Here is a 17,551-nt window from a genome sequence, read left to right on the forward strand (position 1 = left end):
CTGGGATATCTGTAGTTTGCCACACATTTTAATCACATGCAGCTGAACAGGCACATTCTTACCTCAACATCCTTTTTGAGTTTCTCAAGGAACATCTTTTTGTTATTCTCATCAATATGAATCTTTTGGCCATCGTTAATAAAATCATTGTCTTTGAACGTCGGCAGCTCTTTGGCCTAAAATAAACGAGAATTCCTGTAAGAGCGGGGTCGCAAAGAGGCGTGCAGTGAAGCTGCTGCCCGGCGCGGCCGCCCCGCTGGCAGCAGATGCAGAGGCACCTCCATTGCACGCAGCTCGCCAAACTGCACCCATGGAGACATTTCCTTAGTTTATCCCCCCTGTAAACAGCCTAAAAGGTGTACATTTACTGGACATGCAGCAAATACAGCTAAAACAAAATCTCCGACTCAACACTTGATTTGCATTGAGCTTCTTCCAAGATGTCGTTTGTCAAAGTGACTGGCAATAAGTGAAGTGGAAACACAACTTGTACCTTGTAACAAAGTGCTCCCATCAGATCTCATGGATGAAGTCAGATTGGATTGCATTTTATATAGCTACTGTGAATGTTTATGAGTGCCTAATACCAAATCATTATTTAAAAAGCATCAAGTGAACATGAATTATGTCATGCTGCTTAGATGTGGTAAATACCAGAGACGACCACTGCCTTTTAAATGAGTAATTAAACATCCTTGATGTTGGAGAACTAGTTGATTATCTTCATCTTTAACTCTCCCATGAAGCAATTTGCAACAGCATTAAGGAAAGCCAGAAACTTTCACGTGACCAGCGCAGGCAGAGTAACCGCTGCTTTCAGTACGAAGAGCCCTCAAACAGGTTTACTTAAAAAAACACAGCAGCCAACAAATAAAAAAGCAGTTACTTCAGGGAATTTGGTCAAGCAAACTGCAAGCGCTGCAGCTTCTGCAATCACAGGCATAAAAAAATTGGCCCACCAAGAGCAAAGAACAGCCTTTCTCCCTGCACACCACCTTTAATAAATATTAGAGAAGAACAGGTTTTCTTTAGGAAGAAAATGTTGCAGAACAACCGAGTGCTGCAACACTCAATGACCATGAACTAATGAGCACTTTGATTAAAATAATTTCCCCTTAATCTGAAAGTCCTTCTGCTAGGAATAAAAGGCAGTTAACCTACTGGAATGTCCTCCATGAGTTTAACTAGTCAGACATGGCTATAACCTTACTGGATATGGTATTTTTCATAAAGTTTATTTACTTCCTATAACACAGTAAGGAAGAGAATCTCAGAGATTCTTTCTGCTTCTCCAAAATGTACACATTGGAAAGCACAGCATTAAAATGTGAGCATCATAGCAGACCCTGAAATGCCCTCATAGATCTTCACAATTCCCAGAAGTTCGTGCTGTTGGGCTGTGCAGAGATATGGCTGAAATACTCAGCTCCCCAGCTGTCCAAATTCATTTTTTGGATCTGGAATTTGTGAATTGCTCAAGATCTCACAATGCTGCTTTTGTTTGGAAAAGTGATCACTCCCTTCCAATAACTGCCCAAAACCACTTAAGCAATTGATAACATGCTAATAGTTATGAATCCCTGTTAAATCCATTGCATCCTGACACCTATGAACTGTGGAAAAACTAAGGTCCCAGTCTGGCTGCTCTGAATTATTACTGTGTTGCATCTAGAATGTTCTGATATATTAAAATACCCTCTGAGACCCTCTATTTTAATTAAAAAGAAAAAAACCCATGCAGCTGAGATGGAGCTATAACCACTCATCCTCCTCCCATGGAGGAGTCACCATGCAGTGCTCCTCCGCTTCACTTAAGGATGATGTTTAGACACTTCTTGAAGCTCACAATAAATTTGTTACTACAATACAACTGCACATTGTGCATCATCAGTTTTCTTTCTAGTCTACTCAGTAAGTGGTTTAGGGTGCAAATGAGTAGGGGAAATACCAGATAAGCATTCCAGACTAACAGCTGTAGAGATTATCATATGCAATCGAGTATACTGTCCCATAGATGAGGGCTAATTCTGCAGAGGCGGGACTGCGGATCCAGGGATGTTGCCAACACCAGAGGATGGAATCTGGTGTGTGGGATGCTTAAGAATGGAGAGGAGATTTGGCTGAATTAATTTAATATGAAACAATAATGCAAAGAATGAAGGAAACCAAGCTCCCTTCATTTCTAGCCCAAAGTCAGTAAAAAAAATTCTCACGTTATCTTCACACCTAGTATATGCAACTTATTTATTTAAATAGGCAGAGGTTAAAGTGAAACAAACCTATTAACTCTGAAAAAAAACCCTTTTAATGCTGTTTAAAGCTCTGGGGTGGGTAAAGAGGAAGGATGTGCTTGTGGCTGAGACTCTGCGATGCAGGTTCATCTGCAGGCTCTGCCACAGACCGCACAGCAGCAGCCAGTCGGCCCCGGCGGGGGGGCAGCGCTCTGCCACCCCACAGCCCCATCTTCTGTAAAAATAACCTTTACCTACGTTACAAGGAACATCTTTTCAGAAGATGCTAGAGCTGGTAAGCCAGTCATGCAGGTGCCATACTCCACTTTAACCTTGTCTCTAATCTATTTTTAACAAAAGTGAGCTAGCAAAGCTGACACAGCCGCATTTCTTGCATGCCACCACAAGACCCAAGAGGCACTTTCAAGGACATTCCGGGCAGTGAATCAGCTCTCCCAAAAAGCCAGAGTCTTTGCTGCCTCCTGTGCAGGCTCCCCCGGTCCTCAATAATCCCTCTGAGGATTTTTATCTGAGGTCATTTCTCTTTACCTGTAGCTGAGAAGACTTGGCAAGTACAGAACTGCATAAATTTAAAGCTGGTACCGAGGCATGAGAGGAAAAAGGAAGAAGAAATAAAAGCAGTGGGTCCCACTGCTAAAAAAGTGTGTGCCAGTGGTTGCCTTCACCGCATTATTTGTACGATGCCTCCCAGCCTATTCTCTTCCTCCTTTCTAGGCATTATTAGACAAAGCCTTTTTTGGTGTGCTAAGCAATATCATTCTCCCCCTTTTTAAAAAGGTGAATAGTCCTAGGATACTGCTGCAGGCTCAAATATTGCTAGTGACAGCCAGCACTACTAACAATTCTAGCAGTACTTAAACTAAAATTCATGTCTTAAAATTACTTTGTGAATTTAGGAATTAAAACCTACGAAATACACAACTAGGAGGAGCTCTCACAGTTATTTAAAATATACATATTCATGATGAAAAATCCTCATATGTACATTTTCTTCGTATGTTCTGAAATATATAAATACAAAGAAAACCACATTGTGGCCATTTAAAACACTGTCTGAATGAAAAAATGAGATTTTGCTTTAATGAAATAATTGATATGGTTATTCTTAATGAAGTCTCAAATATTTCCAATGAAGCAAAATCCTTGTTGGAAAAAGATTCTCCCAGAATGTAATTCATTATAATGAACATATTACAATCATTAAAGAACTAAATATTTTAAGAGCTGCACAGGAGATGAACATCTAACTACTTCCACTAAATTAATAATAGATTTTCTTTCTGAACTATCTCCATAATTTTTAATCCCCTACTTAAAGATGCAAGACAGGCACAACAGATTTGACAAACATGAAAGCATTTATTTATTAAAAAAGCATGTTATTTGTAAACTTCAGGTTTGGATTCCAAAGTTTGCCATTGTCACAGAGAATTTTAATGGCAGGAAGGTTTCTCTGCCTTTAAAAAGGCTGAAAAAGCAATAAATATTTTGTTGATGAAGATTGCAGAATGTAAAACCTGATGCAAAACCAGGCCTCTGACATTGTTTTGGAAAAAAAATAACCTTGAAAGATACGAACCAGGCGAAGTTTTATTTCTATATGAACATGGAAATAGTTTTTGGAGATTTCTTAACACAGCTCAATTCAGCATCCTATCCTAATGTGTTGAAATTAATATTAGATTGTGGTTGTTGTTTTCTTCTCCCAAAGGGATTTTTGTGCATCATGACCAAAAATAATGATCATGGCTAACATTATGCTGACATATTGGAAGAAGCTTGTTAAAAGAGCTGCAGGACAGCTAAGTCTTGGAGTAAGTCTTGGACTGAAAAAGGAAAAGGACTAATTGTCTTCAGAACCTGGCAGCAATTTCTCACCTAACAAAGGCAAAGATTAGGTTGTAGGAGAAATGTTCCATAGCAGTCTTATTGTTTGTTCGGAACTGGCCACATGACACAGTATTCACACAGCTCCTCATGGCAAAATTTGCCCTACAGTTTTTAACATTTGAAAATGGTATAAAACATCTGCCAAGAGTGAAGTTCCACACCCTGGGCTTCTTTTCACAGCAAAGGGCTCACATACACCTTTTTAAAAACAAAATAAATAAGTTAGATTCACTTTACACGGACTGGGCTCACCAGCATATATGGATGTCAGTATTTTTTAGAAAAAAGGATAGATATAATTTGCAATGATTTGGCACAGGTGGTTTTGAACAGAATCAAAAGTCTGGAGTCATTAGACCTACAAGATGGATGAGTAACTAGAGCTTTCTCTGGAAGGCTTAAGACTGCAGCTTCCTCCCTCCAGCTGGGACGTGAGCTGGGTCCAAACTCTTGTTGTATGATTTGCCTTGCCCTAGACAGGGGTTTCTAAGCAAACGAGGGGCTGCAGCTCCACTTGGCATAACAGGACTGTCCCTGGAAATGGAAACAGAGCTGTAACCCCAAAATGGGGTTTGAGAGGGAACAGTGGAATGGATTTAGTCAGTATAACAGGCATTCCTGTAGGACACAAAAAAATGTGCAGAATGTTGTAGATGCATTAGGAATTTAAGCATGTACCAAAGCAGTAACTGTAGGTCTTTTCAATGCTCAGGGAAATACATCCAGGATTATCCCTAGGGTTAATATCTTCCTGCTGTAAAATGAACATGCAACATATAAAATGCAAGACAAAGTTCTTTTATTTTGTAAAATTCTTTTAACATATGGAAAACAGACTTTTAAACAAAAAAGCTCCAAACACGCAAAGGCAAACTAGTGCTTTGTTTTGAAAAACAAAACGGGATTGGTGTCATGTGAGGGCTAAATGCTGAAATAAGAATCTGAACTCTGAAAGTCTATTCCTATCCTCGAGATGCATTGCAGTGCGATGTTTTGAAAGTTATGATCTCTGCATATATGTGACCTTGAGATTCATTTCACAAAGAAATCTGAGACATACTTCACATGTCTGTTGTGTGGGATCGGCATATGAAGCAGACTGAAATCACTAAGACATAAGTAAAAAATGCTGTTCTGAAATCAGTAATTTTGAAATAGCAGGAAAAAACAGCTCAAATTTTGGTATAACCTACCTTAAATGAAGTTTTACCTATTGACATCAAAAGGAAAAACTAAGACTGAGTAATCTTGTTGCTGTGCTCCTAATACTAAAATCCTTCTTCCTTTAGTTATAGTTGTCCTCTCAGAAATCAGTTAATTACTGTATGTTGTAACACACAATGTAAAAAGCAAAGCTAATAAGTGATTTTTTACATCTAGCAGCATCTTCCAATCTAATTATCAGAGCTAGGTATTTTGCATACGATTTAACTAAGATGCAACATAGCTATTAATTACGGCTTCTTCCCCCCCCGCCCCCCAAAGGAACTTGAATAGAAACCCCTTTGTTCAAAGGTATTTACTATAACTTTTCTGCATTTATGCTTATTTATGAAACAAGACATACCACAGAAGTGGCAACACAACCAGTTTTAGGCTAATTTAAAACCATGTAATCTCTGAAATTGCTTAAGAAAGGTGAAGTACGGTGGGCTTCAGTTCCATTAGGGTGTGTTTTTCTTCTTCAAATTTCCTTCCAAGTCGGTCACACACAAGCAACATGCTTACGTTCTTTGTAAGTACAAGCAGACTCAGCTGTAACTGCTAATTTGATGTCGTACTGCAAGTACAGTGTAATTGTGAGCAGGCAGACCACCAGGGGAGTTCTGCATTATCCTGGTTTCACTTAAGAGGGCAAAATTGTCCAAGGAATGAATAGAAAATGCCCACTATTAAAATAATAAAAATTAAAAAAAGAAAGAGAACTAAAGCCTAAAAAAGAAAAAAAAATAAAGGAGCAGCTGCCAGAATTTGACAACTGTTGAAAAAGACTTTTAAAATTCAAGACACCTATAAGTATGTGGTACAATACTTGCTGCCAAGAAAGTGATGCATTTATTAAAAATATCACTGATAATGCAAAATAAAGGAATTTTGTGTTAAGGCAAAGTCTAAGGGATGGAGCTTGTCTCTGCACTGATTTTCACAAAATATTGAAATGACAGTTTCAGACCTTCTCATCAATATGTTAGGATATTACACAGTTGAAGACAGTTAAACAGGAGATAAACTGAAAACAGGACAGAAAAGTAACATTCTCAAAGTCATTCCAGCCAGCTCTTCTCCCTAAAACCTGATTTAAGAAAATGTTTGAATACGAATACATATTTTACACTGCAAAACTAATGTAGAAAAATACTTTTTTCCTGATTTCTTATTTTATAATCCATTAAATCTAACTACATAATTGCCTCCTCTCTATTAACTGAGTAACAACAAAGAGTAGTTTGATAGGAAGAGGACTCAAAAACATAATAATTTTAGCCAAGTTTGCAATTTCAAAGCAAGTTATCTAAAATTTGCAGTCTGCATTAGAACTGGACTGAAAGACTTGCTCTTCTGTTTTCTGGCTTCTGCAGCTTTAAAAAAAGCTAACATCTTATGCTCGATAATCCAAAAAACATTTGATTACTTGAATATTGGTATTTAAAATTAAATATGAATTACTTTAAAGCCCATTTAAAAACTACAGCATTGCCAGACATTTTAGCCACATATTTTAGCACCAAAAGCTTCCTGACTTTTATTGCTTTTCTGTTTTTGAGATGTGAATAGCAGTGCATGCCTTTATAATAAGTAATTAAATAATGGTTCTATTAGTTGAAATTCTATTATTATTAATGTAATTTCAGGGTGAGATTAATAAATTGATGATTTATTTGCCTCTGGCTAAAAATTAGCTAATAAGTTACTACACCAGCTAAGTAGGTGAGACTGTCTGGCTTTGTTTAAAGCATTCAAAGCAATTTCTTGTAACACAGGAGATGCCAAAATCTCTTCAGAGCATTTGCAAAAATGCCTACTTTTTAAGCTAAAATTTTCCAGGTGTTTTAATATCTTTAAGCTTGGCTTGAGATTCCACCTGAGACAATAAACAACAAGTTTGAAATAGTGACATCTACTCCAGAGAAAATGGAAGTGACAAAACATGCTCTGGGGCTCGCTCTCACTTGGCAGTGATGGATCACGGACCCTTTCCCCCCTGGTGTCCCCACAGCCTTCACTGGTGTCCCCACAGCCCTCCAGGCCCTGCAGCAAGTGCCACACATGCAGAGACACATCTCACGGCAGCAGGGCTTTAGCATTGTTTAGAATTTCAAAACCAAACTTTCCTTGTCTATTCATATAAATACACAATCCCCTTTTAATTTAAGCTTTAAAACTCCGTGTTGGAAACACTCGAGTAGTTTAGCTGAGGAAACCACTGCAGTTCTAGAGCTTATTGCAGGAGATTCACATTGCAGTGATGATGGACGTTGTGAACATCTACCATACAGTCATGCGGTATCGTATTCTTCTGACACTATCAAATCAAACAGCAGACTCAAAAACTCAGACAAAGAACATGTAATAAGTAAAATATTATTTTTCCCTTGCTTGAATCCCTAAGAGTCTTAAAGTGTTTGTAAAATGTTCCCTCTATGAACTTACAAGTCTACCCAAGTCATTCCTTTCCCCAGAAATGCTTGTTCTGAGTGTGAACCTGTGGCTCCCCTGCTGCACTGCACTGGCGTTTGAGGGGAACGATGAGTAACAGAAAGCTGTTCTAAGGCCTCGGACTGTCTGCTTGCAACATCAATAAGCTTAGTGGAGTTCTTTCTCCAAGAAATCTAGTTCCTTTGAAAAGAAAATAATGTGTGAGATCTAAAATAGCAGAAGAATAATTTGGGGGACTAAGGTTTTCTGTATTTCTTTCATAGAAGTACTCAAAATAAAAGGGGAGGTTCTAGATGTGTTAAAGTTGATTGGAATTCTTGTTATTTGCCTTACTGTAATTATGATTTCACATTAAATACAGAGAATAATCATTGTATGCACTTATACAAAACTATACAACTTCAACTTAGCTATAATCAAGTTCAATTGTAATTTTGCCATGAATGTACATGGGAACAAAATTAAGGCACTGTTTCTTTGAGGTTCTCACTCAATGCATTAACCGCAGCACGTCTGTACTACTATTAATTTTCTTATTATTATGAGACATATTCCTAAAAGTGCTCAAAACCACTGCACTAAATATCTGTATAGTATCAGCTCCTGTATAGCTAATATATGCACTATTGCTAGATTTCACCTTACTATTCCAAGCATTAATGTTGTAACCTGAAGAAGTCCCATCAAAATAATTTGCCCTCCTCATTTCTATCAGATTATTTTAGTGCTATTAGCAGAGATTTTCAATGACAATAGGTATCGTTTGTAAGATACTGAAGGGTTAATCCCTCTGCTTTAAAAACACAATAGTTGTGCTATTAAACAAGAACAAAAATAGACCACAAGAAAAGAACAGAGACCATTCAAGACATGATCTTGAGGGCCTGGTACAGCAAAAGGGAACTAATGCTGACGTAACTGCAGTTGCCATTTGGGACATGGTAGTTACCTAATAGTGGAAGAAGAATTGTGTTCAGTCATTAGGATGAAGTGGAAAAACTTAGCAGAGTTTTTCATGCAGTGAGAACTGCAGGACTGACAGCTACTGTCCCTTGCTCCTTAGCGCAGCTGTGTGATCTGTAGAAGGCTCTGAGAGGCAGCTATGGTGCAACTAATGCTTAGGGGAAAAACAAATGGTCTGAATGGAATTTGAGGATAACATGAAATGAAGTCTTTTAAGTGAATTGCTGAATGATCTTATGCTAATTCAGAAGGAATGTGCTAGGAAAAATTAAGAAAACAAGGGTCATGGGTTCCTGGACTTCACCCAAATTTGGAAACCTTCGAAGTCTTAGATGATGGAGACTATGTTTCCCCTTCAATTATCTACAGAATCTCTAGACAAACCTCTCCTAAAGTGCCATGAGGCTATTTCACTGAAACCTCAGAGAAATGTTGATTTTGAGAACATTACATTTTCTGAATGAACTGAAGTTGGAGATGGAGAAAAACAAAGCGAACAATCTCCTTCAGAGCAAAGTTTCAGCCTAGAATTTAGGGAGACTGTCTCTCATTATAGTTGCATGTACATCTACATCAGTGGTTCGCTCATTTGTATGAGCTTTACATACCCAAAGGTTCTCACAACTCAAGGTTTGGTTCATCTTTGCATTCACTTTGGAAATGGTACCACGTCATATCATTACATTAACTGACATGGAGTATCCATAAATCTCAATATTAAAGAGGAAGAGAAAGAAGATGAAGAAGCAGGAGGGAAGAGAAGAAAGCTCTGATGTTTTCCTACCACAGGGCAGGCCCTGAAGAAACTTAGAAGAGAAGAGAAGAGAAAAAAGGAAAAGGAGGAGGCAGAGGACTGGCTCACTTACCTCTGAAATCTCAACACCATTGCAAACCAATATTCAAAGGTCTGCAGAAAATAGAGGAAAGATAAAGGAGGGAATGAGGTAGAACTCAAGAGGGGAGAATATGACAGAAAACAAAGAAAAGGGGCAGAACAGCACTGGTTATGTTTGTCCTGAGACTAGCTAGCAGGTTAGACAACTGAAAAAGAAACAGAAATGCACCATACCTTTTCTTTGTCACTGGCTTCTCGAGCCACAGTAGAGCCCTGAAACAGAAAAAATGGATCTAAAAATGTGCATATGTCAGAAACTAATTTGAAAATGTTAAGATAACAGGTCAAAAAGCGGATGAACTACATCCTTCTGAATTCGAGAGCTGCTTTAAAGAAAGGTGATACAGTAGGTAGAATGCCCAGGGCTGCTGAACTGCTGCAATCACTTGAAGAAGATGTATCATGAGAGAAGAAAGATGGATTAAATCCTCAAATGCTCTACATCTATTGTCCTCCTGACTGTTGGAGCTTCTTCCTCATGTCTCATCCTCAGTTTGAGACTATCATTCTGGAAGTTCCATTTGCTTGGCAGGCTTCTCATCTTTTTGTGCCAATTCAGCTGTATGGTTATGCAATAGCCTGTTCTATGTAACTGTTTGGACATATGTAATACACATTTGAAAAGGATGTTCCACAATATAATCACATAAAAATAATTAAAAGATCACAAAGTACAAACAAGAACAAAGCAACTCACAGCAACATGAAGTCAAAAGAAGAGATGAGACCACCTGTGCGTTCACAAGATTTATAGTGCTTGCCAAAGAAATTTTGGATTTTTTTTTTTTAATTTTACTTTCTAGCTTAAAACTAGTAGGCAATATGGTGCTTTTTTAATAAGTTGGAGGTGACAAAAAAAGGCTGTATATATCCTTGCAAATTTCTTGGAGAGGGACCGCACTGTTAAGAACCCAGCATTTGTTCGTCACATAATAGCACTTCAAGAAATAATAACTACAAACATGATAACTGTACATTGAGAGATGGGTAAATTAGCTCTATCATTTGTTGGAAGGTGTGTGTTGTGTAAAGAAGTGCTGGCGTGGAGTCATACCAGTTTAAAGAACATGAGGATTCCCAACCAGATCTTTTTATGCCACGTTTTATTCTGTTTGCAGAGATAAACTTAGAAAAGATGGAGAGAAAAGATAAATGGAACAGTATGTCTTAGTTATTATGTATGGCCCAGCAAGCTGGGATTTCATTGCATTATATTGTTACCTTATAATAAAGCCTGGTAAAAGCCTGACATTTCATTTTACTGATGATACACCTTTTATGTCATATTCTGTGCTCCAAAAGACTGCTGGGCCTGAAAAAAGATCAGCTGAAAACCAAACTGGAGGAAAAAAAGTGGATTTAAAATAGTAAAAACTATGGAGATTCACAAATTTGACACTGAAGTCATTTTAACAAAACACCTCAGTGGCCAGGAAAATACATTTGAAATCCTATGCTGATCCATGGTCTCTTTTTCTTAGACTACACAGGTAGAGTCTTGTGCTCAAAGTGAGCTCTAAGCTCGTGTCAAAAATATTCATGTACGGAAAAGGACTCTGAACCTACAACTGCAGATGCTGTAGCAATCAATATAAAGAAATGCATTGTCACTATAAAACTGCTCAGTGAAGGAGTTTGTTTTAAAGAATAATAAGGTATTGATGTTAAATTTAAATGGCAAGGGAAGTTTATCTTTAAAGCAATTCTGTCCAGCTGGACAAACTAAATAGAATACAGAAGCATTCACAGAGGTAAATAATAGCAAGAGCTGTTGACACCAATGCTAAGAACATACTGTATATAATTTATGTTTCACCCCTTTTTTAATGCATCTGGACATTATGATGCCCTAAAACACATACAGTTATCTCAAGTTAAAAAAATATCTTTCTCACGTAAGCTCTGCTGCAAATAATGCTAAATACCAGAAAGTCAATTGTTGACAATCTGGAAATCAGTTGTTATAAATCACATTCAGTCAGCTATCTAACCAGCTGCAAGGCAGAAACTTGACAGTAGGAAAGGACAGTGCAGTTTGCTTCATTACAAATCTCTTAATGTAGAAAGATAAAGACTATATTTTGGGCATTTGTTGAAAGCACTGTATATTAACTATTGGCAAAACTACAATGAGCAGATAAACCTTCTGAAACAAAACTAAAACATACCTTATGATGAAAGCAACAGAAATTTTGTGTTTTAAGAACCTTTTCTTTTTTACTTGGATTATTTTAAAAACATAGAATGAAATATGAAGCTTTTGTAGGAGTGATGTACTTCGCTAGTAGCATTTTACTGTTTTAAATTATGATGCTATTTAGTTATTTTATAAAAGCCCTCTGCAGAATCAGCTGTGACTTTCCATAATGTTGATAAGAACCTATAGGAAGCAGAATTATTATTGTACTTGTGTGACAGGTTTTACCATTAACCATCAGAGACATTTAAGAAACATACCCGGTTAAATTGCTCCATTTAAAAAGGCACAATACAAACAAATTTGTACAATTTCTATAAAACCATCCTTCATCTTTGCTAAACCTAGATGCAGAAGTGAACCAGTTAATGCTGGCTCTTACATAACACAATTTAAAATTAATTAAAATTCTAAGCAATATTCAAGCATTGGCATAATCTAACATTTATAGCAAAGATTTTCAGCTACTTTGTTATTTCATCAGCAGTTATTTCTCACCTTTAAATCATATTTTCTATAAACAGATAATCGATGGCTGAACACATTTCTTGTAACAATCATATATACTTCAACTCCATCCACAGTAAGCCGGTACATGCCCAAAAACTGGGGAAGAAGTGTATTCCCATGACACTCCACAATAAACTGCAGTAGCAAAAGAAAAAAACAGAAATGAGGATTGATGCATATTATATAAATATATACTTATACATTTTTAAACATAAAACACCAAGAAACACACATTTATTTGCTGAATATATATTTGTGTGGAGACAAACCTTAAAAAAAAATCATGCCAAAACAAACCCCTTCATCAGGAGGTTATCCTGCTTTTAGGTCAGTGTTCAAAGGTTAAAATCTTTAACTGCTTAACTTATAACTCTTGACTTCTATAGACAATCTCATAGAAAGAGCAGGCTGCATTGGACAGACCTTTCCACTTTCATGGTCCATGCAGATAACATATTTGGTACTGATGTTAAAAACACAAATATTTTTTCAGACATCACAGTGCTGTATTTTGTACTCTGTTGTCCCAGATTATATTTCATTTGTATATTTCCCCATTCTCAGTATTTGTTTATGATGATGAACTTTTATGGTATTGTCATCAGCAAAGGGTATTATTTATTATCGCCAACTTTCTGCTAGTTCCCACGTGATGGTTGCATTTCAGGGTCAATAGAGATGAGCAGTGAAGTGCAGGATCCCTGAATTTTTTAATTTACAAATCATTACATTTCCTTAAGGTCACCATTTTCCATTACAAATGGGCTATTAACCTTGAAAAGATTTGCCACCTGCACCTGATTTTTTTATTTTTTTTAAATCACTTGCCTTACAACTAGTAGTTAAAATTTCTATTGGAAAGAGTACTGGAGGAAGCCGAAAAAGTACAGACTATACTGATGATGAGAACTACTGAAGAATGAATATGCGTTCCCAAAATTAAAATGCCCATACTGAAACCAACTCAAACACTTATATTTTGTGGAACCAAGGAAAAGTTAAGTCACAGTGATGTAAACCATGAGAGGACTCACCAGTTTTCCTTGTTCTGTTATTACCAAGTGTCAAACAAAGGAACTTGGAGAAAATCTAATAATTCAAACCCCAAATAGGAAAAAAATGAAAAGTAACCAACAGTCAGCTTTTAAAGCAGACCAGCTTTTAAATATTTGTTGAATATTGAAGCTACTGTTTCTTTTGTGCCTGAACAACCTGGTTATTTAGAAAAACATTATTCTAAAATACAGAAGACTTTAGAACAAGTTAACTGAATACGCCATTTGAATTGTTTAACAAAGGTAGTATTTGGTATCAAATAATGTAACAAAGCTCTTAGAACTCTGGAGATTTTGCAATTTTGGGCTCCTCTGCTAATTTAAGTAATTTCTCTCACTAGCTTCATACTGGAATCTGCACATATCACATACAGACTTTCCTTTTTTTTTTTTAATGGCAAAATACAAATAGAAAGATTTAAGAGTCCTGAAAACAATCCTGTCCAGCAAGAGACAAAGGCAATGAACAACAAAGATGGAAATTGTTGGCTGTGAATTGAACATAATTTTGACTAACAAGCCTGACACAGGAACTCTGTGGAGTCCTGCTGGCACAGTCTGGGCTGTAACAGCCCTTTTCTGTCCCCCTGCTGCTGGACAGGAGGTGGGAAGCCCCGAAGCAGAGGACACGGAGTCATCCTGCAGTTGTGCCGCTTCACAGCAAAGCACTTCTAAGCTCAAACTGCCTGTGAATGGGCAAAACATCTTAAGCCGCTGCAGAGGCTCAGTGAATGCAAATCAGAATCTTAGGAAGGAAATACAATTGTATACCCCAAAATACAAATAAATTTGACAGTAAACGGCCACAAAAGCAATGTCAGTCCTGAGCAGTGCATAAAGATTGATCCGTTTGCACCCAAGAAGACTTCGGTGTTCAACAGATGCAGTTTTCAGTTGGAGTTCTTGAACTGGAGGGTTTTCAATCACAGGGCTGTTATCCAGCTCACAAAGCTCTTATAATGTGTTACAGGATACATAGCTCACTTTGACCATCATTAGTTTCTCTTAGAGATCTGATCATAAAGTGAAATTAGAAGTATTAATGCTGAGGTTGCAGAAAACTTGTTTAAAATACTAATCCCTATTAATCAAACTACATTGATTATTTTGTTATAAACCTCAGTACTTGGCATATATCCTAAAGGTAAATACTATTCTAACGCTTTATACAACGTGGGAAGAGTTGTTCTTACAAAAAATCTACTGAGCGATTCCTTCTTTAAGATTATTAGGTTCTGCAAGGACGATAAAAATGAATCCAGCTTCCAAGAAGAGTTTAGTGCCTCAGATTTTCAGGCCACTCAACTCTTTAATGCATCCAACCATTCCTAATCTTACATCTCTTAAAATAAATACCATTATTCCAATTTTCCCTGTGGGGATCTGAGATGCAGAAATTTATCTGGAATCATACAGAGAGTCTGTGTCATGTGAAAGAATGGCAGCTATAGGCATCTCAAATACTGGACTAAGAACCCCCCGCCCTTCCTCTCAGCTGCCAGGGTCAACGTCTTGACACTTAAACCATTTCTTCAAGCCTAGCTGTTGCTAACTCTCTGACCTTTCTGGTCATGAGTATCCCTACCTGTAAAACAGCAACAACATTCACACAGAACATGTGCAACATACGCACTGTAATAACATAAAATGAATACTTTGGTTAGCAGTAAACACCCCCCTTCCAAACTGTTCTGAAACAAGTAACAAGGAGAAAAAGGCAATTAATGAGAGTCACTAGCGTCCTGTTTTTAAGTTAGGGTTAGCCATTTGCTGGTGCTGTTGTTCCACTTCAATATTTTTCAAACAAACCTCTGAAAGGGCAGTGCTACTAGCATGGAACACAGGACATGAAAAGCTCTGCTAGTACTGCTCTGCACTTGATAAAAAGAGACTTGGCTGTGTTCTTGCAGATTTCTGAGAGACCTTCTCCAAGCAGACCATGTACCGCAACAGTTGTTTCCTACTCGCTGCTGACTGTGGACATTCGTGTCATTGCCATTTAAAGTTCCTAAAATGCTTTCAGTGTTTCCCATGCCAGCATTTCTTATCCTGATGGGGAGACAAAGGAAAGAGGGAGGAATGCCACTTGCTTTCAGCATCTACAAGGTTGGTCTAGAGCTTCCTACCTTTGAAACTATCAATCCCCCATATCTGCATCACAGAGGAGGCAAAACGTGTCATCTGTTTGGGTGGGAGTCCAGCAGGACTTGCACTGGTGACTGTGGTTGGCTGATTTTCAATTTGTCCATCTTGATATAAATGAAGTAGCAATTTAGTCACCTCAAGGTGCTTTTTAGGAATGATTTCCTGAAGTTTCCCACTCACAGCTGGAATAAAAGTGAGCCTAGAAAATAAGCCGGTACATGCTTAACAGGACTGCTAAATTTCAGTGAAAGAAAAGACCTTCACTCCTTTAACTCTTTCTGAAAAAAACATTAAAACAATTCTATCACGCAGCCTTGCTACGTAAAACTGTAATACTTAGCTAATACATTTACAAGTCCTTATATGCAGTAATAATATTCATCTTTCTTAAAAAAGGTATTGCGATGAACACCCCATCATTTTTTGCTAATTCATAAAATTTTCGTTTTTCTGCACAGCATGAGGACAATATTGCCATTAACAAAATACAGTATCATCAGCATGTTGACACATTTTATCAACTGTGCAGCATAGGTTTCAAATATGTAATTTTCTGAGATTTCTTGAACCCCGTTCTTAAAGCTGAAAATTATCAAGAAATTCCTTCTGACCCTATGTTCTCATTTGATTTTTGTATCAATACAGCTTCAAGATTCCTTAATAGGAAAAGAACTTTTCCTGTCCCATTTGCATGAAAAATAAGGTTCTTAGCTTCTTGTTTCCCTATGGTAATGCTAGTAAGATACCAGGCTGAGTAAAAGATAACAGTGCATATAATTTTTTGGCAACAAAGTTAATGCCATTTTTTTGGCCCTTTTTAGAAAAACATGGGGTAAAATTTCCATTTCTGCTATTTCTCCTCCTCTCCTTGGAGATAATCCATGGAATGATTTGACATCAGTGAAGACTAAATCCTGAATTATATGTAAGTTCTTTGTTAAAACTCAACATTGCTTTTTCTCACAGGTAGCCTTATTTTGCAAAAATTAATTCAGAAATATACAATGTGCTCATTCTCTGTTACCCCTTTATATATTGTTTTCATTATTTTCTACATCATGATTTAGGCAATCATGCTTGAATTATCAAATGCTTATGTAACAAGTCTATACATTCATTAGGATACATTCGCTAAAGAAATTGAATGGTAAGTGATATATCTAAAAACATTTTGAATTATTGTTTAAAGACATTTTGGACACTGTGAAAGGCAAGACGTTGATATTCTTATTTTGGGCTCAACTTTCTCTTTCAAATCCTCTCGTCTGCAATCAGAAATATCCTCCACCAATGTGTTGTGTGCACATACGTTGACATGTGGAATCGCTCCCCAAAAAGGAGGTTGAGAAGTTGTCCAGAGTTACATCATGTTTCAGAATACTCCAATTATTGCCATTTTCTTGAACTCTAATAATTTCAAGGAAAATTATCCATTGGGTACTTATATGACACATCAAAAGTATTAATTAGCCAAACTATAGCACACAACACAAACCTACAGATTTTCAAGGCATATAAAGCTGTTTTCCTCTAGTAAGTCAAGTAAGAAAGTAATTTAATTTAAAGAAGTGTTCAATAAAGACACATGTTTTAAGATACAAGCCCTGTGATTCACAGACTTACATTGCATATTGTTTCAGACTTGGGCCAGTGTTAATTTTACTTCAAAGCGCGATGTGATTTAAATGTTACCACCATGTGTGATCATCTAGGCTGCAGATCTGCTACCAGCAACATTATACTTGCTACTGCTACAATCAAATGAGTCACTGGGTGTGCTGATTTCTTCTGAAAGCACTGTGCACAGCAACAATAGCTTATATATATATAAAATACAATACTTATATAGAAAACATCTGCTAGTGAAACACAGGCCTCAGGCCTCAATGGAGCCAGTGCAGCCCAAGCCTATTCTGCCATTTGGTGTAGACAGATATTTGCCTACGAAATTTGACATCTTTCAGTGAAGATTTCCAATGTGTTTTTC

At 37.2% G+C, this 17,551-nt stretch overlaps 1 protein-coding gene across 3 annotated transcripts in view; it reads right to left on the reverse strand.

Moving 5' to 3' along the window:
- PIP4K2A (phosphatidylinositol-5-phosphate 4-kinase type 2 alpha) overlaps positions 1 to 17,551 on the reverse strand; it is a 120,708-nt gene that overhangs the window by 8,499 nt on the left and 94,658 nt on the right. For all 3 annotated transcript variants that reach the window (XM_082044363.1, XM_082044362.1, XM_082044364.1), the window contains 3 exons: positions 12,353 to 12,499; positions 9,832 to 9,870; positions 63 to 176 (listed from right to left, as the gene is read on the reverse strand). In XM_082044363.1, the coding sequence (XP_081900489.1) occupies positions 63 to 176; positions 9,832 to 9,870; positions 12,353 to 12,499 (300 nt within the window). The remainder of the gene's footprint in view (positions 1 to 62; positions 177 to 9,831; positions 9,871 to 12,352; positions 12,500 to 17,551) is intronic.

Source organism: Streptopelia decaocto (assembly GCF_964273445.1).
Source record: "Streptopelia decaocto genome assembly, chromosome: 2".
In the NCBI taxonomy this organism is placed as follows: domain Eukaryota; kingdom Metazoa; phylum Chordata; class Aves; order Columbiformes; family Columbidae; genus Streptopelia; species Streptopelia decaocto.